We start from the raw sequence: 25027 nt of genomic DNA, 5'->3' as shown, positions 1-25027 counted from the left end.
GAGTTGGGGCATGATGATATGGGCGGAATCACCAAAGACTCTTAGCATCATCGACCTCAGGAAGGCGAGATCTGTGTGGGAAGAGACTATTAACATTTTTATTTGTCTCTGCACTGTTTGGCTCATCATAATTGAGCATATATTAGATTTTTTCAATTTTTTAAAAAAATAACAATAAGGTTTAATACAATAGTCTTATAACTCCAGGAGCGACAAGCAACTCCATGTGACTCAAATATGGGAAAGGGAGTGAGATTTAGAAAGCTCAAAAGAATCCAGAAGCCAGAATCCAAAGCATGTCATGATCCTGCCGGGGAGTGTGGCTCTCTCCTTGCGGCCCCTGGAAAGGCACTAGACATGTGCATGCACCAGGAAGAGTAACATCATCAGAGCTGTGTGACATGAAGAGTCCTCCTATGGGGAAATTACCATACTGTAGCTTGATTCTTTTTCTTTTTTTAGGGTGGGTATCCCTATTTTTTATATTCTTATTTTTGTAGTTGACTGAAAGCTGGATTTTGTAGCAAAGCATCCTTCAAAGCAGGGACTAACAACCTGTCCCAAGCGGCCCTTTGTTCTTGCCCTGGATGAGGAGTGGGAAGGCAAGACATGCCCAGCTAATGCGCATCCACCACAGGGAAGGCAGAGTCCCAGACTTCCGGTCAGCTTCTGTCAGCCTGAACTGCGGACACTCTCCAGACAGCACTGTCTGCAGCCAACCCCCCACAGACGCTGCCTCAGGGGACTCTCCACAGAGCTATTCTCTCCACAAAGACTCCACGGGGAAGCCTCTCTTGATAATTGCTGTGTGTAACACCCAAGATGAAACAAAGCTGCTCCTGGAATGAGGACACAGGGCTGGCTCCCAGGGTGGAATCACACAGAAAGCCTACCCATGCTCCCTACCTTAGCCACATGCTCCCTGTGCCCAAAAAGCAGGTATTGCTCCTAGAAAAGTACCCAATTTGAAGATGTGTTCGGACGCTTGCTTGTGTTTCACCTGAATCTGAAATGGTACCCTGGATTTGAAGAGAAGTCAGCCATGTCAGCTGAGCTCTAGGACACGGGCACTGAGGGCTGCCTGTCCCTTTAAGAGTATCCCTTTCAAAAATGAAGAGGGGTAATTGGAGGGGAGACGAACCATGAGAGACTATGGACTCTGAGAAACAAACTGAGGGTTCTAGAGGGGAGGGGGTGGGGGATGGGTTAGCCCGGTGATGGGTATTAAAGAGGGCACGTTCTGCATGGAGCACTGGGTGTTATACGCAAACAGTGAATCATGGAACACTACATCAGAAATAAATAAATAAATAGAAAAAAAAAAAAAAAGAGTATCCCTTTCAGCTCCTTCCAGAATTGCCTAGGGCTTTCTCACCAGCTAAGCCTCTCTCAGCAAAGTGCTGATTACCCAGGCACTAGAGGGAAAAAAGATGAATATATTTCTTCTCAGAGATACTGTATCTAGATTTTGACATTTTATTTATCTCAACCTTTAAGCTTATCTTGCTCCAATATGGCAAAACCACCACCTCTACCGAATCTCAAAGCTTAATCCACTGTGAAGTGGAGAAGATTCTGAGGGGTAGTGAATTGTTGTGTGTCAGATTATCCCCCTTTCCTCTCGGTTGGACTCCCTGAGTGAACAACAACTCAACACAAAACAAAATCAACAACTTGCTCCAAGATTAAGGTGTAGTCAATGACAAGACCACCTGGGAGTAGGAGCTCATTAATTCAGCGCAGCTGCACCTCACCCTGTCATCCACAGCTTGCTGAGCCAGCAAGGTGCGAAGCCTAGGACATCACTACAAGGTCAACTGCCTCTCGACCTCTCTCTTGTTCTGACACCCCACGCCATTTGCCACTTGACCCCTTCTCACTGTTTGGTGGGAAAAACTTGTAAAGAATAAGGGCTCCACTGAAAAGTGCTTGTGTCTCTTTGTTGGACAAGAAGCCATTTCCCTTTTGCCTGATATTTTTCTGGAATAGTAATAAGCTGCTCAGAATGTCACAGTTCTTTAAAAACTCTATTTCATATATTTAGGATTAAAATTTTGTTTGCTTATTTGCTCAGGTACAGAAAGAATCACCAGAAGGCAGAGGGGACTCCCAAAGACAGGTAAGCGGTAAAATGATTGAAGTTTATTAACATCCCCGTAAGTGTATGGCCTATTATTTACTAATTGCATAACCCAGAGCACACCATAAAAATGAAGTAAGAGGACGCAATACTGCATGTGTGGCACTTAATTTCATGCCTGGCACATAGTGACCGCTCAATAAGTTCGTTTTTATTATTGTTGTTATTATCATCATTATCACAAGCATCATTGCCATTATCATTAAACCAGAAAGGTGTTGGGTTTAAGGATTTAAAGTCTAGTTGAGAGAAAATAGACATGTGAGTAAAGTAAAGAAGCAACGCTTATCTCGTGTCTTTATTACAAAACTTAGGTCGTATGACAGTCTGTCTGTTTACGTTAGATCTATCTTCTTCTGGGATCGGGCAGCTTTAGGTGGCTGCCTAAGTACCCAATCCAATACAGTTATAGAAGGTAGGTTCCATACAAGTACATTTAACTCTCATTTGAACCGTCCACAGATCTTTGCCCCCCTCTAGACAATGAACACCTGAAAGACAGACAGAGCTTACGTGCTCTTGATCTATGTACACACCCACGTTCGCCTCCGTGGACCAGAACAATCTAAGACCTACAGGAGTTAATCAATACATCTTTGTTGAATAAATGAGTAAGAATATGAAATTTAAGTATTCACTGGTCTGTTCAAGAACAGATGCTTACTGAGCATCGTCAATGGGCTAAGTCCAGTGCTCTGTGCTAGGGATATAATGAGAATACCTAAATTCCACCTTGTCCCCAGCAAGCGCCCAATTTTAAGCCAGGTTTCTAAAAAGAAAGTAAGAGCTGATGTAGGAGAAAACGAATTTGGCACCAGTTTCCTTCAAGCAGGGCTAATCCAGACTCCCCCTCTCCTCTTCTATATTAACACCCCAAAGAGATCCCCTAAAGACCAAACATGGGAATTGTGAACCACCCTAAAACACAAGCCCTACCAAAGCAGTTATGAAGTATTCAAAATATTTTCTTTTTCCTTCCCTCTTTTCTTTTCTAAATTATATTTTCATTTAGGCATGGGTTCTTCTATCAAAGTATTAAACTGATAGTTCTAATGGTATAGAGCACCCACAGTAGTTATTTGCTACAAATGAGACATGTAACATAGGGCAGACACGGTAAATGACTATCGTGGCTCGATCAGAAAAGTAAACATATGCAGGTATATTATATGTGTATACGTGTGTGTGCGTATTTACGTGTGCATATGTATGTGCACATATCCTCCATTGAAAGTGATCCTAAGACTGAAGGGTCAACAGATGATTCCTTCCACACTTTCCAAAGCTTAAGTCCATAGAGGTTGCTCCTTCAGAAGAAAGGCCTGGTATTACTTTTGTTTGCTTATTTGCACACTAAATTTTTATTTATCTTTTTATTTTACTAACTCACCCCCCTTCTTGAGATGAGGAAAAAAACATCCTCCCTAGGCCAGGGCATCAGTCACAGTGCCCCACAAGGGGGAAAGGAGCCTGGTGAACCTGACTTTAGCAGTCTAGGGCAAGCTGTTCCTCCTGTCCCTGGGGCATGCCCTTCTCACTGCTCGGGTTGAGACTTAGGGCCTCTAACAGCCTCTGTCCCCACTGAGACAGAATTGCATATCTTTTAATTTTCTAACATGCCGACTACACTTCACACAGCAGATGCACCGCAAAATAAAAGCTGGCTTTTACTTTCATGTATGTACATACATTAGAGCAATCTATCAAGGAAACATAAGCTTACGTGGAGTCACAGAGAGTCTGATGAAGGGGTCCTGAATTTAAACAATAAAGCGAGTGTCAGGCCCTTAATGCATTAAAGAATTGTACTTTCTGAGGCTCCTACCAAACTTCCCACACTTTAATTTTGTTACATCATTTCCTTGGGACCAAAACTCTGCATAATTGACCTTGTTGGGGGAAGAGTTCAATAATCTAAACACCTCACCACAAGCACAAGAACAGGATCCTATCATTTTCTTTGGTCTGCTGGGGTTTTCCTAAAGCACACAACAATTTATTCGGGGTTTCTTATATAGAGTGTGAAGCCTAATGGAAAACAGCCATCAGGTTAAAATGAAATTTAGCGAACAATCCTTTTGTGGGGTAGATTCCTTTAGGGTGTATAACTCAGGACCCTCTTCTGTGTGACAAGGGCATTGCCCTACAACCCAATTGCTAAAGCAAGTACAGTTACCTCCCCTCCAGCCCCATCACTGTTCACTGTAGCAGGGATGGACCCCTGACCCAAAGGGCAGATTGGACCCCTTCTCCCTAGACATTAGCCCTGCGACTGAGGCCCAGCAGCCAGTCTCTCCTGGTCATGTTAACTGACAGCGGGTGAAGTTCCCCGTAATCCTACGTGTGGGAGAACCGCCCGCTTATGTCTGCCCGGAGGCGACTCCCAGCTCCTATGTTCTTAGTACCACCTCCCCCCCTCCCCCACCATCCTCTGTGCACAGCAGTGTATGTGCTCAGGGATGGCTGATCAGAAGTGATAGTCAACATATTTAAGCCATCACTGTAATGACGGCACTGACCCATCAGACTCTGGGCTGGGCGCCAACCCAGTGATTGCTGAATATCATCCCTGGGGTCATCTCCACCCTCTCCCTGGCTCAGGGATTATCACAAGACCCAGGCCTAAGCAACCATGCACCTCCTGTGCCTGAGGTCAGTTTGGGTGTGGGCACATGACACGGGCTGGCAAAGACCCAAGCAGGATGAGACCAATAAAGCCCATGTTTACAAACAAACAGAAACAACGGAACATATAGCCCCTAAGAACAAAAGGAGCCGAGAGCTGCCTGGATTTCTGAGCACCTTCCTGTCCCTAGTTTCAGCCTAACTGCACATGTGTGCTGGTGTTCAATGAGTCAGTCAGATCCTCGAGGATCAATAGCATTCATGTGAAGAATTTATATTCACACAATACAGTGTGAATCCCAGAGAGGAAGGCATGCACGCGAGTGTGTGTGCATACACGTGTGTGCTAGTGAGCTGAGGGCCTGGAAGGAAGTGGTGCTGTAGATTCTCTCTGCAGACACCCCTCCGTTCTTTTGTTTCTGCTCCAACAAGCTCATAAATCAGTGAGAACCGTGGGAACCAAAACGCATAAAGGCAACCCAATAATGAACAGTTTAGCAAAAAGACCTGTGGCCAAAACAAGGGGTCTATAAAGAAGTAAGGATCTGGCCTGCCTGGCGATAAACCCCAACCTGTGACTAAAGAAAACGGAGAGCAAACAGACGAAGCAGTGAGAACACAGAGCCAAAAATCTCCCCACCCCCGGAAAAAAAAAGGGGTGGGGAAGAGCAGTCATGGGCGTCATGTTTAAGTAACACAGTAATCCTTAGCTCACTTTATCTACGTACCTCCAAAGCGAGCTCTCAGTGATGCTCCCCAGGTTATAGTCATAGAGCTTTGTCAAAATGAGAATCACCTGAAGGCAAAAGAAGACATCATGGTTAGTCTCAAACAATTATAATATCATAGAACTGAAATGGCCCAAGGGAGGACTTAGGATTCCTTTAATGGGTGCTTAACATAATTGAATGAATTGTTACAGCATCACTTAACACCGACTGGGGAAGGGTTTGCCAGGGCCTTCCTTTAAACCACTCAGGCCTGATCCCCTCCCCAACTTTCTCCCTCTGTCCTGCAGTAAGAGTTGCCTGCCCATCCAGGCATTCCTTACCCTGGTGGGCTGAAAGGCTTTCAGGGAAGGCTAGCAGAGCTGTCAAATATGCACCCTGTAAGGGAGCCCCTGAGCAGATGGTCAGGAGAGAGTAAGGTCAGTGATGTAGGTCCCAGCCCTAGTAGCTGTACCACACTGGGCAGGTTGCTTAGCTTCTCTGAACCTCAATGTCCCCATCTATTAAGAGGGCAAGCAGTAATGCCATCACCCAGAAAGGCTTGCTGTGAGGAGTTAACATAGGTAATAAAGGCTAATTATTCTTCCATCTGCATGGGCTTCTTAAATGTCAGTTCCTTCCCTTTCCTCTCCTTTGCAGGGCTGGCTTTATCTGTTTCTTCTGATTCTCTAATTTCTGGGAAAGCCACTGGATGGAATCCAGGCTGCCACAAGAGCTCAGCAAGAACATTTTAACAGGAGTTTATTTGTGTTTTATGGGGTCCTGAAGCTTACAGAATTTGGGGAACCCTCTGTAAGGAACAGCATATAAACATACAAATTCAAACTTCAGAACAGGTCCTGGGACACTGACACTTCAGCTCCACAGCTTCACGGCAAACCCTTCTTGGCTTTGAAGCCACTGCTATTCTCAACATCACTCAGAGGAACCCCAACGATTTTGTTCTTTCTTTCAGAATTCAACACTCATTGAACACTTATTAGGAACCCAGGATTTCGCCTGATGCCTGAGGAGAACGTAAATACAGATGAGGCCTGTAGTCTGTGATCCAGTTAGGACAGGAGGAGCTCATCAAAGAAAACCTCAGTTGACAGACAGCTTATCTACCCCTCCTCAGTCCCGCGGACACTCATGCCCATCATGGCAGCTTGAGAAGACTGCTTCTTCCGGCATCTGCAGTGATGACCAGGGCCCCCCGTTACCTGGAGCACATGAGCCCCAGGACACATGGGAAGAGTCCACAGAGCAGTGTGTTCCTACCCAGTGAGTCCTCACCCCTCATTCGCTCTCCTTACATAAGGCCAAGAACTTAATAGGTCTGCTCTGTTTTCTGTTGAGGTTTCCATTTCTCTCCTGATTCACATAACCGAGACCATTTGGCCCAGCCCTGCTGTTTCCAACTCAGCAGAAAAATGTTGACATCGATTTCCAGGATTTTCCCTGAAGGCCAAGGGATCGGTTCTAGTCACAGTGAGCACAGAACATTCTAACCTTGAATTTCAAGGCAGCAAGCTGCCAAGGAGTACTGAACCTTTCCAAGTTCCACTCTGCTAGCACAGGGCTTGATTTACCGAAGGCACAAGCATCAATGAGCAGATACCCAACAGTTCTTTCACAGTAAGCAAACTAGAACTCCACAATCTTAGGTCTGTTCCAAGTTCAAGGGAATGAAGAACTATGGTAACCCAAAGACAGACAGAGATCTGAGGAGCTGTGCTCTAAGACCACCCCTCTACTGAACCACTGCGCAGGCTTCCTTCAAGGACCTGCTCAAAACTTCCTTCTTTAACAAAATGTGAGCATGTGTGAGGTACTGGGCACCCTACAGGTATATCAGATGGTGCACCTGTGGTGGGGGCATATGCTGAACAGTTCTGCGTGCCAATTAAGTCACTCTAAGTGCTAAATTTCAATCACCGCCATCCCAGGAACGCTGATCAGCGGCAGCAGGGTGGCTGTTTGTTGGAAGACACAGAGTGACGTTACCACTCCACCTCGGTATGATTTTGCCAAATAGACCTATAAATCCCCCACCAAGAAAATGGGGGTGTGGACATAAAGCATTTCTCGGTAGTTGCTCTCTTGATACAATACAGCAGTACACTCAATAATGAAGTTCAGCTGGGCACAGGCTGCATCTCCCATCCATCTGATGAAGGAATCCAGAGGAGTCCCAGAGAAGGAATCTTTTAACCCAGCAGGTAATGGTGTGGAGCCCCTCACACACGCACACACACAGAAACTGTTTAAGCAATTCTCAGACAGGTGGGCAGGAAGGTAAAAATCCACTCCCTGCCTCTTCTTGAGGGGCCAGTAAAACAAAATGCCACTGATACACTCAGGCAGTTTATCAATACCGCACCCGAAGAGGCATCCTTTCTGGCATTGCAAAGTATATCTGCTTGAATCAATCTAATCTTTCTGTTTTCAGAACGAGAGCAAGAAAGAAGGGCGAACTGCTAACCTTTAGTTATGTCTCCAGTCGATTCCTTGCGATCTCTCTCCCCCATTTTTTTCCCCTTCTCTGTCTGTGTGCATTATTTACCCCCATACTCCTGGATAGTGATGCCTCATTGTATTAGATCTGGTTTGCTGTTGTTTCTTCACTTTTCTGTCCTGGTTAATTAGCAATACTATTACTAGAATTACTACCTGTTAAAGGGCCCACAACCCAAACTACCAGTATTACATGAGGAAAAGGGGAGAACGCAATTACCTGCCTATTCTGGTCCCATTGTCTACTGTTTATGTGCATTCTTCCCAAACTTAAAAAAAAAAATCAGTGAAACTTTTTCATCAAATGAAATGTTATATGTACTTAAAAATACATAAATGGTAATTTATTTTTATTCATTCGGTAAACAATTTTCATGTATAGATTTAATTCTACGAGCCCAACTGCATAGAATTATAAATCCAATCAATGAGAGAAAGGCTGTTTTGATACATACACACACAAAATGGAATACTCATCAGCATCTCCTTTCTTTCTATATCTCGTTTTCATTAGATAGTACCAAAATATCCCTGATTCAAAACAGCAAGTGATGACCATATGGTAATAGCCTTTTTAGGTTCCTTTTTAAATTTTAGGATACTTTCTTTAAATAGCTATAATCCAACTATCAGTGGCTTAACAACCTCTACCTACTCTGGGCCAGGACCTCAGCACCCAGTTAGTTATCTGTGGGTCTTGGCGCAATGGCATGGCTCAGGATTCCCCACCCGGTCTGTCACCATGTGCCATCTGTACTTTTGTTTTGCTGTGGCTCCTTCCTGCCATATCCACTGTTTACAAAGCTACTGGGGGAACGTCACTTGGTCCGTGTGTATAAAGAGCATGTTGAAGCCAACCCACCAAGCTGTTATTTTCAAACCATCCATCCCTTAGAAGGTGAGAGAGTGCCAGAAACAGTGCCAGGATCTGTGCAGGGATGAGTGAGGTTCCTCCAGGAAGTGATCACGGGCTTCCTCCTTAGGACTGAGCTAAATTGACACTATCTGGGCTCACCAAACTACTACCCCTGTTCCCAGAGTTTTCCAAAGCTCCTACAGAATAATTCCACCAACTCACCCACTCCAGCCTCTCACCCACCCCTCTACGTAGGTGCTAAGAAACCATCACGTTAAAAAAATGTTTATGGTAGGGGCGCCTGGGTGGCTCAGATGGTTGAGCGTCTGCCTTTGGCTCAGGTTATGATCCCGGGGTCCTGGGATCGAGTCCCGTGTCGGGCTCCCTGCTCCTTGGGAGCCTGCTTCTCCCTCTGCCTCTCTCTCTCTCTTTCATGAATAAATAAAAAAAAAATGTTTATGGTATATACATAGACGTGCACATATACACTATGTATATGTATCTATGTGGGATGTTGTTTGGCCATTAAAAAGAAAATCTTGCCATTTGTATCAATATGGGTGAAACTGGAGGGCATTTTGCCAGGTGAAATAAGCCAGATAGAAAATACTGTATGGTATCACTTACATGCAGAATAAAAAACAAACAAACAAAAACTGATTTCATAAGGACAGAATATAATGGGGTTTGTTAGGGACTGGGAGGGGAAAGGGAAATGGGGAGATCCAGGTCAAAGGATCTAAAGTACAAACTTTCAGTTATAAGTTCTGAGGCTCTAATGTACATCAGGGTGACTATAATTAATAATACAATATTGTCTCATTGAGGTTTTTATTTGGATTTCCCTGATGCCGAGCAATGTTGAGTGATGTTTCATGTGTCTGTTGGCCATTTGGATGTCTTCTTTGGAAAAATGTCTGTTCATGTCTTCTGCCCATTTCTTGATTGGATCATTTGTTCTTTGGGTGTTGAGTTTAGTAAGTTCTTTATAGATTTTGGATACTAGCCCTTTATCTGATATGTCATTTGCAAATATCTTCTCACATTCTGATCTCACTGATATGAGGAATTCTTAATCTCAGAAACAAACTGAGGGTTGCTGGAGTGGTAGTGGGTGGGAGGGATGGGGTGGCTGGTGATAGACATTGGGGAGGGTATGTGCTATGGTGAGTGCTGTGAATTTTGTAAGACTGTTGAATCACAGACCTATACCTCTGAAACAAATAATACATTATATGTTTAAAAAAAAAAAGAAGATAGCAGGAAGGGAAAAATGAAGCGGGGAAATCGGAGGGGGAGATGAACCATGAGAGATTATGGACTCTGAGAAACAAACTGAGGGTTCTAGAGGGGAGGGGGTGGGGGATGGGTTAGCCCGGTGATGGGTATTAAGGAGGGCATGTACTGCATGGAGCACTGGGTGTTATATGCAAACAATGAATCATGGAACACTACATCAATAACTAATGATGTAATGTATGGTGATTAACATAACATAATAAAAAAACTAAACAAAACAAAAATACCATAAAAGCAAAAAAAAAAAATTGTCCATTTGAAAGTTACTGAGAGTGGTTATTAAGCATTCTCACCAAAAACAAAACAAAACAAAACAAAAAACACAAAACAAAAATCGAGAGAGAGAGAAAGTTAACTATGTAAGGTGATGGAAATGTTAATTATCTCGATCTTAGCAATAATTACACGATGCATATGTTTATCAAAGCACCACACTGAATACTTTAAATATATACAATTATATTTGTCAATTATTTCTCAAATAAAGTTGGGGAGCGAGAAGCAACCATCACAATGGACCCTAGGGGAGGAAAATGTCAATCCACCTCCCCCCTCATCTAACCCCAACTTCCCGTCTTCACTGGGTTACAAAACAAAAGCATGCATAGAGATAAACAGAGACACTACTATGCCAATGGCTATTAAAAGTGTTCTCTTGTGAAACAGCAAAAGGAGGCCAAAACTATTCTGTTGCAGCCAAACATCAGGACAAGCCTTATTTCCAGGTGTGCATTCGACTGTTGTATGGCAGCAACCTAAATTTACACGTGAGCAGTCTCCATTATGCCCAGTATTTGGACATATGACACCTTTGAATATGACAGCATATTTTGTTTAATCAACGTAAAAATATAATTTAGAAATGAAACCCCAAACACTTAAGGAACCCCAAAACACCCTCCTGGTAACCTGGTTCGACACAATATATTTTTGAAAACACCTGTATGAATAACTACAGCAACGTTTATTCCACACTTCCCAAGTAGAAGGATAGGAATTCTCCATTTCTTTTCCTAAGGAAGGAATATAGTGTGCTGACCCTCTCCTTTGCTAACTTACAACAATGTATATTGGTGGAAGGGGGATGGAAGGTTGATGGGCATTAATATATCTCCCATTCCCCCCACTCCCTGAGGAGGATGTACATATTCCCCCTGCGAGTGTTCTCTCCTAATTCTTTAGCTTAGGAGTAGCAACCTGGTAGAGGGCTACTGAGAATCTTTCTTGAAGGAGGAGCTTGCTTAGCAAGTTTACTATTCTTCTTAAATGATGAATTTAGGTTAGGATAGCTATAGGAAAACTTATGGACATTTGGGGAGATTTGACTTCTACCAGAATCCTTGGCCTGGCCATTGCACCTCACCTCATCTCATCCTCTCTGGGAAATCTTAGAAAAGCAAGACATGTCCCCTCACTTTCCAATTATTAGTGATTTGCCTCCTTTTTTCTTTGTGTCCAACTGCAGAAGAAGATTCTAATCCTGAGGCAAACAGAAGTGTGGCCCTGGCTCCTTGACAGTGAGCGATCTAGGCTAGAAGATCCTAAAGTCTCTTTTATTCCTGAAGATCTATAGTTCCAAATCCTGAATAATGTAGATGGCAACACAGATGCTAGTCTATAAAACAAGGCATTTTCTTTTGTATTTCTCTCGGTTATTAGTGATTCAGGGCTGGCCTGGGCAGGTGTTTTTGTCATTGTAACACATGGGGAGACTCCACAGAACTCATCCATGCTAATACTCCTAATTCCACCTACCTGGGATGGGCCACAGTCTAGCGTGGGTGAGCAATGGCAAAGCCACACTGAAGATGCCAGTAGATTGGCTCAGGGGCTAAAGCTGGCTACCTCCATCCTTTTACCACCAACTTCCAGCATGCCCTGATGTTTCCTCAATTCCCTGTCTCCAATGGCCTCCTCTCTGCTTACCAGAGACCAGCTGGTTGGATATTTTAAAAAACGTGGATAGAAGTGATATGGGGACAAAAAATTATAAGGCCTAAAGAGATTTAGAACAATCTTTCAGGGGACTGAAGAACCGGATACAATATAAGAGGGGTGTTCAATAGCCAGAATTTTTTGTTTTTGTTTTTGTTTTGGGTTGTTTTCTTCACACTCCAGTTTTGGGGAAAAAGAAGCAAACTTAAAACAGTGGTTTTCCTAAAAATATGCACACTCCAGATTGTGTCTTTGGCTGAGAGAGCCAAAGACAAAATTATTCAACTTTCTAACTTAAACAAGTTCTCATTCCTTTGAGTAGCCATGAATTCTTTAAGAATCTGATCCAATAAAATCTAGGAGCATAAAACAATGACTATAACTTTAATGATATCACTGATCTCCTGAATCCTAAGCAGGTCATGAATCCAAGAACAAGAACCTTCTGTAATTCCCAGAAAATGAGAACTTCCTTCAGAAGAAAGAACATTCAGCACACATTTAATTCAATAAACACTTACTAAGCCTTCTTAAGAGGCAGGGATAAAAAAAACACAAAAAAACAAAAAACAAAACAAAACAAAAAACTACATGCTATGAGGACACAAAGAAAGAATGAGACTCGGTACGGGCCCTGGAAGCTCACAGTCAAGTGGGGAGGCAGAGCTGTGCAGATGATTACACTAAGGAAGACAAAGGTTTGCAGCAGGAGAACAGTGTTTAAATCTAGCGAGCACGAAAGAAAAGTATAATCAGGTATAGACTCTTACAAAAGAAGACAGTCAAGACAAAAACCAGAAGATGTGCGTGATTCTGATGGTGACGAGAAGCTATAGAGCTAGTATTCTAAGGGGAGGGGGCATGAGGATAGCAGTCCAGAGGTGTGAAAGCTCACAGAGCAGTCAGAAGAGAGCAAGTCCCTGGGACACAGAGAGTATCAGAATAGAGAGATACGTGAGGCTCTACTGTGGATGCCTTAAATACAGGATGACAGTAGGCTCTGCCAAAACACACAAATAAACAAGCAAACAAATAAAGGCTTTGGAATCAGAAGAAGACCAGACTTTGAGTCTTGGTTTAGCCCCATATCTGCTGGAATGTCTTTGGCAGCAAGAAACAGAACACTAAAAACCACTCAAATAATGAGGGATATATTGTCTCAGATAAAAAAAAAAAAAGGCCCTCAGTTTATGCAGTTCCAGGACTAATACAGCTTAACAATGCCATCAGGCATCCACACCATGTACACAGTTCCTCTCTGAAAGTGTTAACACTTAGCGTTGTGTGCCCTCCTGTTTGCAAGGTGGTCCTGACACTTCTTTGTAGCACGTGCAGACACAGCTACACTCAGCAAAGAAAAGAAAGACCTCTACTGTACATCTGCTTTTTTGTTTTCAAATTAGAAAGGACACTTTCCTAAAAGCCCTTCCAGCAAAATCTCTGTAGTCTCAATGAACACTATTCAGCCACAGGCCCACATCATGGCTTCAATGAAAGTTGGGAAAATGAGGAAGACAGGGTTCTGGAAATGGACTTGGTGTTTTCTGTGGTAGGAGATAGGCTCTGCCAGTAAAGAAATAGTGGGTAGTGGCTGCCAAGTAACAATGAGTAATGTCTGCCACTGAGAGACCTCAAATAAGTCACTCAAATACTGAAAAGACATTAAAAACAAGCATTAAAAAAAAGGAGATAATGTTGTCTCTCTCCTTAATCTCTTAGAAATGGGAGAAGCAAACAACAGGAAGTGGAAAAATTCTGTTAAAATGTTCAACTACTCTGCAAATGTAAGTAGTTGCTATCATTAATAACATCTCGAATTTATTGGAGCACTAGTCTGTGTGCCAAATTTCATTATTAAGCATATTTCAAGTAATTCTCTCTCTCTCTCTTTTCTGATGAGGAAATTGAGGCACACAGAGGCTAGGTAATTTATTCAGCTGGTAAGTGGTGGACAAGTTTAAATCACATTATATATAGACTCTTACTCACTGTGCTTCATTATCTCTATGGTATGTTGTCCTGAGTATTTCTGTTACTAAAGGTTAGTGAAGGATCTTCACTTTCTGTGCAATTCAAGAGTATTGTAGACCTGTTATCCATGAGACAGGGTACTGGCCACAGATTCCTCCTTCACTCTGCCTTCTTCCAGACATCCCTGGAATATGTTTTCCTTAAATGAGATAAACTTGAGTTTTAATTCTTTATTGACCTTAGGTAAGCAGCATTTTCATTTGTCATTTTTAATTTGTTTTAAAAAACCTTTGTGAAATCCAGTGTTAAGGGATGATCATTCCACTTCAATCACAGAAGTTGGCGGCTTCCAGATCAGAGGTTCCGGATAATGAATGCATGCACATGGAACTGCAGATTTCAACAGAACAGCTTATAGTATCTTCATTTTCAGAAGATTTAAGTGAATGTGTAATTGCACTCCATTTGACTCATCAAAGGGATGAGAATTCCATAATAGCTAAATCGGATTAAGAGCCCTCAGAGGGGAGTTGAAAGGTTGGTATAAGGGTGCGCACAACCACCACACATGGGCGTCTGAAGTCATCAGACAGAGGTAATTCAGCACACACAAACACAGTTTGAAAAGAAAAAACAGTAGAAAGGGTGGGATGAATTTGGGGTATAGGGCCAGCCAGAAAGCAATCAGATTTTTGCCTCTGGGGAGTCCTTCATTCCAAATGGCCTTCATGTTTTCTAAGAACCCACACATAATTTAATAAAATGTTTCTTTATGTAATATCCTCTGAATGACACTGAAATGGTGTGAGTGAGTTACATGGCTAGTGGACCTCCCTGAGGAACTTAAAAGACCAGACAGCCAACATTATTGCAGACAGACACAGCGGTATATAGGTAACTGACTCAGCATGAGGCACAGAGCACACCGTAGAATATGGGACTGCCCTTTTGGAGAGTAGAACGTTTTTAAGTAAAAATCTGCCATATCCTCCCCTGACTCTGTTCCCCTCTAGAGGTCATTTGCAGCTAAGATATGAGGTCACTGATGGCACGTGAGCTGTGGACCGCTGTCCTAGGAGTTTCCATGTGAGAAAAACTACCGCTCTCACTCAAGACAACTCTCATCTCTCTCCCGTCTTCTGCTGAAAGTTGAAGTTCTTTCCTGGTAGTGACCAGCAAAGAAATGCATGTACTAAAAGGCTATTAACTCTCTTCCTAGAGGCAGGTCATTATATTTAGCAAACAAACCCAATGGACCTAAGTTGTTCTTTGATGCAAGTCTTGAAAATAGAACTAGTTTTTCTATTCTTCAAGGGGAGGGACACTATCAACTTCAAAAAATAAAAGCATTTTTTCCAAAATCTGTTAATCTCACAATACGCAACACTTCAGGCCTCCATAGTCTTCTTTCTTCTCCTCCACTTCTTTTTTGAATAAAAAAGGATAATTCCCAAAGCATATATCCATAGCTAGTGGATAATGTTAACCATTTCATATTCTCCTTTCTCTATTTAAATTACTCTGCTCTAAATTATACTTTATTTTTTTAAATAATTTTTATTGTTATGTTAATCACCATACATCATTAGTTTTTGATGTAGTGTTCCATGATTCATTGTTTGTGCATAACACCCAGTGCTCCACGCAGAATGTGCCCTCTTTAATACACATGACCAGGCTAACCCATCCACCCACCCCCCTCCCCTCTAGAACCCTCAGTTTCTTTTTCAGAGTCCATCGTCTCTAATGCTTCATAAACCCCTCCGACTTACTTCCCTTCATTCTTCCCCTATCTTCTTCTTCTTTTCTTAACATATATTGCATTGTTTGTTTCAGAAGTACAGATCCGTGATTCATCAGTCTTGTACAATTCACAGTGCTCACATTAGCACATACCCTCTCCAATGTCTATCACCCAGCCACCCAATCCCTCCCACCCCCCACCACTCCAGGAACACTCAGTTTGTTTCCTGAGATTAAGAATTCCTCATATCAGTGAGGTCATATGATACATGTCTTTCTCTGATTCACTTATTTCACTCAGCATAACACCCTCCAGTTCCATCCACATCGTTGCAAATGGCAAGATCTCATTCCTTTTGATGGCTCCATAATATTCCATTGTGTATATATACCACCGCTTCTTTAACCATTCATCTGTCGATGGACATCTTGGCTCTTTCCACAGTTTGGCTATTGTGGACATTGCTGCTATAAATATTGGTGTGCATGTACCCCTTCAGATCCCTACATTTGTATCTTTGGGGTAAATACCCAGTAGTGCAATTGCTGGATTGGATGGTAGTTCTATTTTCAACTGTTTGAGGAACCTCCATACTGTTTTCCACAGTGGTTGCATCAGCTTGCATTCCCACCAACAGTGGAGGACGGTTCCCATTTCTCCACATCCCCACCAACATCTGTCGTTTCCTGACTTGTTAATTTTAGCCATTCTGACGGGTGTGAGGCGGTAATCTCATGGAGGTTTTGATTTGGATTTCCCTGATGCCAAGTGATGTTGAACACTTTTTCATGTGTCTGTTGGCCATTTGGATGTCTTCTTTGGAAAAATGTCTGTTCATGTCTTCTGCCCATTTCTTGATTAGATTATTTGTTCTTTGGGTGTTGAGTTTGATGAGTTCTTTATAGATTTTGGATACTAGCCCTTTATCTGATATGTCCTTTGCAAATATTTTCTCCCATTCTGTCGGTTGTCTTTTGGTTTTGTGGACTGTTTCTTTTGTTGTGCAAAAGATTCTGATCTTGATGAAATCCCAATAGTTCATTTTTGTCCTAGCTTCCCTTGCCTTTGGCAATGTTTCTAGGTAGAAGTTGTGCGGCTGAGGTCGAAGAGGTTGCTGCCTGTGTTCTCCTTTAGGATTTTGATGGACTCCTGTCTCACGTTTAGGTCTTTCAACCATTTGGAGTCTATTTTGTGTGTGGTGTAAGGAAATGGTCCAGTTTCATTCTTCTCTATGTGGCTGTCCGATTTTCCCAACACCATTTGTTGAAGAGACCGTCTTTTTTCCATTGGACATTCTTTCTTGCTTTGTCAAAGATGAGTTGACCATACAGTTGAGGGTCCATTTCTGGGCTCTCGATTGTGTTCCATTGATCGATGTGTTTGTTTTTGAGCCAATACCAAACTGTCTTGATGATTACAGCTTTGTGATAGAGCTGGAAGTCCGGAATTGTGATGCCGCCAGCTTTGCTTTTCTTTTTCAAGATTCCTCTGGCTATTCGGGGTCTCTTCTGGTTCCATAGAAATTTTAGGATTATTTGTTCCATTTCTTTGAAAAAAGTGGATGGTATTTTGATGGGGATTGCATTGAATGTGTATATTGCTCTAGGTAGCACTGACATCTTCACAATGTTTGTTCTTCCAATCCATGAGCATGGAACGTTTTTCCATTTCTTTGTGTCTTCTTCAATTTCTTTCATGAGTATTTTATAGTTTTCTGAGTACAGATCCTTTGCCTCTTTGGTTAGATTTATTCCTAGGTATCTTATGGTTTTGGGTGCAATTGTAAATGGGATCGACTCCTTGATTTGTCTCTCTTCTGTCTTGTTGTTGGTGTATAGGAATGCCACTGATTTCTGTGCATTGATTTGATATCCTGCCACTTTACTGAATTCCTGTAGGAGTTCTAGCAGTGTTGGGGTGGAGTCTTTTGGGTTTTCCACATACAGTATCATATCATCTGCAAAGAGTGAGAGTTTGACTTCCTCTTTGCCGATTTGGATGCCTTTGATTTCTTTTTGTTGTCTGATTGCTGTGGCTAGGACTTCTAATACTATGTTGAATAGCAGTGGTGAGAGTGGACATCCCTGCCGCGTTCCTGACCTTAGGGGAAAAGCTCTCAGCTTTTCCCCATAGAGAATGATATTCGCTGTAGGTTTTTCATAGATGGCTTTTATGATATTGAGTATGTACCCTCTATCCCTATACTCTGAAGAGTTTTGAAGAAAGGACGCTGTACTTTGTCAAATGCTTTTTCTGCATCTATTGAGAGCATCATATGATTCTTGTTCTTTCTTTTGTTAATGTACTGTATCAGGTTGATTGATTTGCAGATGTTGAACCAGCCTTGAAGCCCAGGGATAAATCCCACTTGGTCATGGTGAATAATCCTTTTAATGTACTGTTGGATCCTATTGGTTAGTACTTTGGTGAGAATTTTTGCATCCATGTTCATCAAGGGTATTGGTCTGTAATTCTCCTTTTTGATGGGGTCTTTGTCTGGTTTTGGGATCAAGGTAATGAATGGTGGCCTCATAAAATGAGTGTGGAAGTTTTCCTTCCATTTCTATTTTTTGGAACACTTTCAGGAGAATAGGTATTAATTCTTCTTGAAATGTCTGATAGAATTCCCCTGGGAAGCCATCTGGCCCTGGGCTTTTGTTTCTTGGGAGATTTTTGATGACTGCTTCAATTAGTTAGTGGTTACAGGTCTGTTCAGGTTTTCTATTTCTTCCTGGTTCAATTCTGGTAGTTGATACATCTCTAGGAATGCACCCATTTCTTCCAGGTTATCTAATTTGCTGGCATAGAGTTGCTCATAATATGTTCTTATAATTGTTTGTATTTCTTTGGTGTTGGTTGTGATCTCTCTTCTTTCATTCATGATTTTGTGGATTTGGGTCCTTTCTCTTTTCTTTTTGGTAAGTCTGGCCAGGGGTTTACCAATCCTGTTAATTCTTCAAAGAACCAGCTCCTAGTTTCGTTGATCTGTTCTACTCTTCTTTTGGTTTCTAGTTCATTGATTTCTGCTCTGATCTTTATGATTTCTCTTCTCCTGCTGGGTTTAGGCTTTATTTGCTGTTCTTTCTCCAGCTCCTTTAGGTGTAGGGTTAGGTTGTGTATTTGAGACCTTTCTTGTTTCTTGAGAAAGGCTTGTATTGCTATATACTTTCCTCTCAGGACTGCCTTTGCTGTATCCCAAAGATTTTGAACAGTTGTGTTTTCCTTTTCATTGGTTTCCATGAATTTCTTTAATTCTTCTTTAATTGCCTGATTGACCCATTCATTCTCTAGTAGGATGCTCTTTAGCCTCCATGTATTTGAGTTCTTTCCGACTTTCCTCTTGTGATTGAGTTCTAGTTTCAAAGCATTGTGCTCTGAAAATATGCAGGGAATGATCCCAATCTTTTGGTACCGGTTGAGACCTCATTTGTGACCTAGGATGTGATCAATTCTGGAGAATGTTCCATGGGCACTAGAGAAGAATGTGTATTCTGTTGCTTTGGGATGGAATGTTCTGAATATGTCTATAAAGTCCATTTGGTCCAGTGTGTCATTTAAAGTCTTTATTTCCTTGTTGATCTTTGCTTAGATGATCTGTCCATTTCAGTTGGGGGGGTGTTAAAGTCCCCCACTATTATTGTATTGTTGTCAATGTGTTTCTTTGCTTTTGTTATCAATTGCCTTATATAATTGGCTGCTCCCACGTTAGAGGCATAGATATTTACAATTGTTAGATCTTCTTGTTGGATAGACCCTTTAAGTAGGATATAGTGTCCTTCTTCATCTCTTATTACAGTCTTCGTTTTAAAATCTAATTTGTCTGATACAGGGATTGCCACCCCAGCTTTCTTTTGGTGTCCATTAGCATGGTAAATGGTTTTCCACCCCCTCACTTTCAATCTGGGGGTGTCTTTGGGCCTAAAATGAGTCTTTTGCAGACAGCATATGGATGGGTCTTGTTTTTTAATCAATCTGATGGCCTGTGTCTTTTGATTGGGGCATTTAGCCCATTTACATTCAGGGTAACTATTGAAAGGTATGAATTTAGTGCCATTGTATTGCCCGTAAGGTGACTTTTACTGTATGTTGTCTGTGTTCCTTTCTGATCTATACTGCTTTTAGGCTCTCTCTTTGCTTAGAGGACCCCTTTCAAGATTTCTTGGAGGGCTGGTTTCGTGTTTGCAAATTCCTTTAGTTTTTGTTTGTCCTGGAAGCTTTTTATCTCTCCTTCTATTTCCAATAACAGCCTAGCTGGATATAGTGTTCTTGGCTGCATATTTTTCCCGTTTAGTGCTCTGAAGATATCATGCCAGTCCTTTCTGGCCTGCCACGTCTCTGTGGATAGGTCAGTTGCCAATCTAATGTTTCTACCATTGTAGGTTACAGATCTCTTGTCCCGAGCTGCTTTCAGGATTTTCTCTTTGTCTCTGACACTCGTAAGTTTTACTATTAGATGTCGGTGTTTTGACCTATTTTTATTGATTTTGAGAGGGGTTCTCTGTGCCTCCTGGATTTTGATGCCTGTTTCCTTCCTCACATTAGGGAAGTTCCCCACATTAGGGAAGTTCTCTGCTATTATTTGCTCCAATATACCTTCTGCCCCTCTCTCTCTTTTTCTTCTGCTGGGATCCCAATTATTCTAATGTTGTTTCGTCTTATCGTATTGCTTATCTCTCGAATTCTGCCCTCGTGATCCTGTAGTTGTTTCTTTCTCTTTTTCTCAGCCTCTTTATTTTCCATCATTTGGTCTTCTATATTGCTGATTCTTTCTTCTGCCTCATTTATCCTAGCAGTTAGTGCCCCCATTTTTTTATTGCACCTCATTAATAGCCTTTTTGTTTTCGACTTGTTTAGACTTTAGTTCTTTTATTTCTCCAGAAAGGGTTTCTCGAATAACTTCCACACTTTTTTCAAGCCCAGCTAGTATCTTTAAAGTCATGATTCTGAACTCTAGGTCCGACATCGTACTAATGTCCGTATTGAGTAGGTCCCTGGCAGACGGTACTACCTCTTGTTCTTTTTGCTGAAGTGATTTTTTTCATCTTGTCATTTTGTCCAGAGAACAGATGAATGAGAGAACAGAATGCTAACAGGTTAACAACGTCTCCAGCAAATATCCTCTATACAAATCAGAAAAGACCTGAAACCAGGGGACAAGAAAGGGAAAGAAAGAAGAGGAAAAAAAAAGGAAAAAGAAAAAGATAAAAACAAAGAAAAACAGAACAAAACAAAAAAAAACAGAACATGATCAAATATGTTCAGGCTAGTGCATAGATCAGTGCCACACACTAGCTTTTGGGCATATTTTGGTCTGTTAGAAGAAAGTGCCTGTTAAAATTTTAAAGGAAAAAAGACTCATATATGTACAAAATAAGGGTTGATATAATGAAGTGATGGCAGATGACTGTAGAGATGAAAATTATAAAAGATTTTATAAAAGGAATTGATAAGAAGTTGTTTTTAAAAAGAAAGAAGATTTAAAAAGAAAAAGAAAAAAGAAAAAAAAGGGAGAGAATGTCATCAGGCAGTAGAATAGAACAAAGCCATACACTAGTGATTTAGGGTATATTTTGATCTGTTAGAAGAAATTGTATCTCAAAATTTTAAAGAGAGAACAACTTATATCTATATACCAAAAATAAGGGTAACTACTATGAATGGATAAAAATATGACTCTAAAAATGAAAAATAAAAAATGTTTTTTTAAAAAAGGGATTGATAAGATATTGTTTGAAAAAGGCAAAAAGAAAAATTTAAAAAAAAAACAGTTAAAAAAATTAACTTTTAAAAACTAATGAATTATGGTAAAAAAGCCATGAATTCTATGTGCAGTATTCCCCTAGCGCTGGAGTTCTCCCGTTCTCCTTGATCGATAAACTGGTCTTGGCTTGCTGGCTGTTTGTGCTGATCTTCTGGGGGAGGGGCCTGTTGTCGTGGTTTCCAAATGTCTTTGCCGGAGGCGGAATTGCCCCACCCTTGTGTGTCGGCGCTAAGCAAGCTGCTCCGGTTTGCTCTCAGGAGCTTTTGTTCCCTGCAAGTTCTCGGTACAGCTTTGGAGGACCAGAGTGAAAATGGTGGCCTCCCAATCTCCACTCGGAGGAGCTGAGAACTCGGGGCCCCGCTCCTCAGTGCGCCCCCAGAGAAAAGCAGTCACTCCCGTCTCCCTGGTCTCCGGCCGCACTCTGTGCTCACCCGGCCTGTGATACAGCGTTTCTATCTCTGGCCCCCGACCCCGTGTGGAGTCCCCAAACCCAGCAGATCCCTGCGGTGCGCTTCCGCGCCGTTCCTCCCAGGGGAGGAGGGGGAGTCTCCCCGGCTCTGCCGCTTGTTGGGTCCCTGCTGGAGGAGCAGTGGCCCGACTGGGCCGCGGATCACAGTTTATGGCAGCCCCGAGCTGAGAGCCCGCGCCTCGGCTCTGTCTCTGCAGCCGGCTTCCCCGCTCCGATACCTGGGAGCGCTGCTGCACTCAGGCACCCCCGGTCTTTCTGTGACCCCGAGGGTCCTGAGACCACACTGTCCCACGAGGGTTCCACCTCCTGCTTAGCCACTGGAGCGACGTCCCTCGCCCCGCGGAGCCGACTTCTAAAAGTTCCGATTTTGTGCTTCGCGGCTCTAGCACTTGCCAGAAGCGGCCGACGGAGGCCCCTCCCCCGCTGTCTATCCTCCTGAATATCGCCTCGGATTCACTTCTCCGCACGTCCTACCCTCCTGAAAGTGGTTGCTTTTCTGTTCAGAGTGTTGCTACTCTCCTCTTCGATCTCCTGTTGAGTTCGTAGGTGTTCAGAATGGTTTGATCCCTATTCAGCTGAATTCCTGAGACCAGACGAAATTCAGGTCTCCTACTCCTCGGCCATCTTGCTCCGCCCTAAATTATACTTTATTTTAAACATCTGCATTACACCAGGAGAGCTAGAGAGATGCTAAATGATCTTTTTTTCCCTAGAAAAAAGGCTGATACCTGTATCAATGTAATCCCCAAAGAGTACCATGCTAAAATGATTGTACAAAATATAAAGAAAATGCATACTCTAGACAAGACCTCTAGACAAGAAGGAGAGAGTAAAATAGAAAAATTAGACCTGGAGAGACCTAAAGGCAAAGCTTCAAGACATCAAAGCAAATGAGGCTAGGGAGGAGGGGGAGAGAAGCAGGAAAATCAGTGAGTTGTTTGGAGAGACACAGTTCAAGGAAACCACAAAAAATACCCAGTGCAAATCTACTATTTCATAAAGTAGTATGTTGGACATAGTACTTTATGGACAACCATATACCAGGCTGTCCTCATTCCCCTGCATAAGAAGGGAACAGACCATCTTTCTTTGACTTAATCCCTATTTGAATTAGGTCACTGGGTACTTAGTTATAGAAACACAAATAAGGAGTTATAAAACAGTAAGGAAATATTTCTTGCATTATCTTCTCTCTGGAAATCTATAAAACAAAGAGAGGAAACCCCTATGTCTATGTTAAAGGGGGACAACCTGAGGTTGTAAGGAGAGAGAGATGTAAGGAGAGGGAAAAGGAATATGAAGAATGGAGAAGTTCCCTTTCAACTTCCCCCATACACTGATCTGAGGGATACAGGCCTCCAAGTTCTCAAATCACTCTCTATCTGAATTATAGACATAATCTAAATATTAAACTCTCCCGACATGAGAAGCCACACATGAAATGAACAAACCATTAAGCATCAAACTGTCTGTTAATGATGAGGGGCCCTTCTGTTCTTATGCTTCCTTATACTAAGCTTCAATACAAAGAAATGAACCAAGTCATTCCTTTTCTACTTTGGCATCTTGGTTTTTATGCTGTTATTCATGGATCTGAAGAGGTTAACTCAATTTTTAAAAATACTATTTTTCCAAGGTTAACACAACACACTAACAGGAAGCTAATAAATAAAGATATGCATCTTAACGGTGATCCAATTGTCAGAAGATGAACCTCAATAAAAATGGAATAAAAAAATGAGAATAAAGGCTTTAATTTTTTTTTTCATTTTCTCTTCTCATTTACCATACAGTGAAACTAACAAAAACAGTAAGAATAAAAAATCAGAGACAGTAGGGGCACCTGGGCGGCTCAGTCCATTAAGATGGCTCAGGTCATGATCCCAGGGTCCTGGGATCGAGCCCCATGTAGGGCTCCCTGCTTGGCGGGGAGTCTGCCTCTCCCCTCTGCCTGCCACTCTGCCTACTCGTGCTCTCTATTTCTCTATCTCTCTGTCAAATAAATAAAGTCCTTAAAAAAAAAATCAGTGACAGTTAATATGGTAAGTTCAAATATTTTCCTTTACCTTGGGAAAATCTTAAGGTGAACCAGGGAGAAAGAGAAACATTTTACTCTCTTTAAAAAAATAAATAAATAAGCAAAAACAACAGACCTCTATTAAGAGATCTTTTGTTCTCCTTGTCTGAGTGCTAAGGCGTGATGGGACACAATTTGCCCAAGAGGAAATTCAAAGCTTAAAAAAGCTGTCTTGAAAGTGAAATTTAAATAACATCTTGAAATCCCAAGTAAAATATATTAATAAATAATAAAGGCTTCTGTTGGAGGAAAGAATCCTCTAGAAGTTAAATGATTCTTACGCATTTCTTGTCATCTAATCACAGAACCCAAATGCTTCTACAGGACTCTAGTTCTGATCCTCTACAACGGCATCTAGATGACTGGTGGGTGGTTATAAAAATATTTAGCACTTTGTCACTCTTTTACAGGAAACTTAAGACAAAATTGGAAAGGACTGCAAAGATCATGTAACTCTAACCATCTCGTCTGACAAATGGTGGAGGTTATACTTTTAGAAGAATATGTTCTTGAATAAGGCACTTCTGAGAGTAAGGAATAATCTGAACATACCATATGCTGACTCGGAGCACAAAGCAGGGGTTCCTATGTACAGAAGGAGGACTGGAGGGGGCCAGTTCTGACAAGGGGGAGAGATCAAGGAGTCAAGTGAGGACTGCAACCAGGAGCATCAGGCCTAGACACCGGTTTTGTGAGGATGAGAGTCACACAATTTGAGGGCTTTTTTTCACAAAACAGAACACAAAATGATGAATAAAATGAAGTTTAACAGTGAACATTTATGAGAATGACAAATTAGCTCAAAACAAATTACCAGTGCCTTAAAAATTCACATACTTCTCTTCTGAGATACCTGTAGGCAGTTTGGCAAAAATAGGAAAATAGAAATGTTTCCTGATTGCAACCTAGCTTTCTACACCTGAAAC

General features: G+C 41.9%; 1 protein-coding gene across 1 annotated transcript in view; it reads right to left on the bottom strand.

Annotated features, from left to right (window-relative positions):
• SORCS1 (sortilin related VPS10 domain containing receptor 1) overlaps window positions 1-25027 on the bottom strand; it is a 565826-nt gene that overhangs the window by 362308 nt on the left and 178491 nt on the right. Inside the window, 1 exon segment of the mRNA XM_088020180.1 lies at window positions 5494-5561. Coding sequence (XP_087876306.1) covers window positions 5494-5561 — 68 coding nt within the window.

This window comes from Eumetopias jubatus, unplaced genomic scaffold (assembly GCF_037043125.1).
Source record: "Eumetopias jubatus isolate StellerSeaLion01/CBP00866 unplaced genomic scaffold, mEumJub1_p1.0 scaffold_17, whole genome shotgun sequence".
NCBI lineage: Eukaryota > Metazoa > Chordata > Mammalia > Carnivora > Otariidae > Eumetopias > Eumetopias jubatus.
Note: the sequence above shows the minus strand (reverse complement) of the source record. Positions and strands in the feature narration are given on the sequence as shown.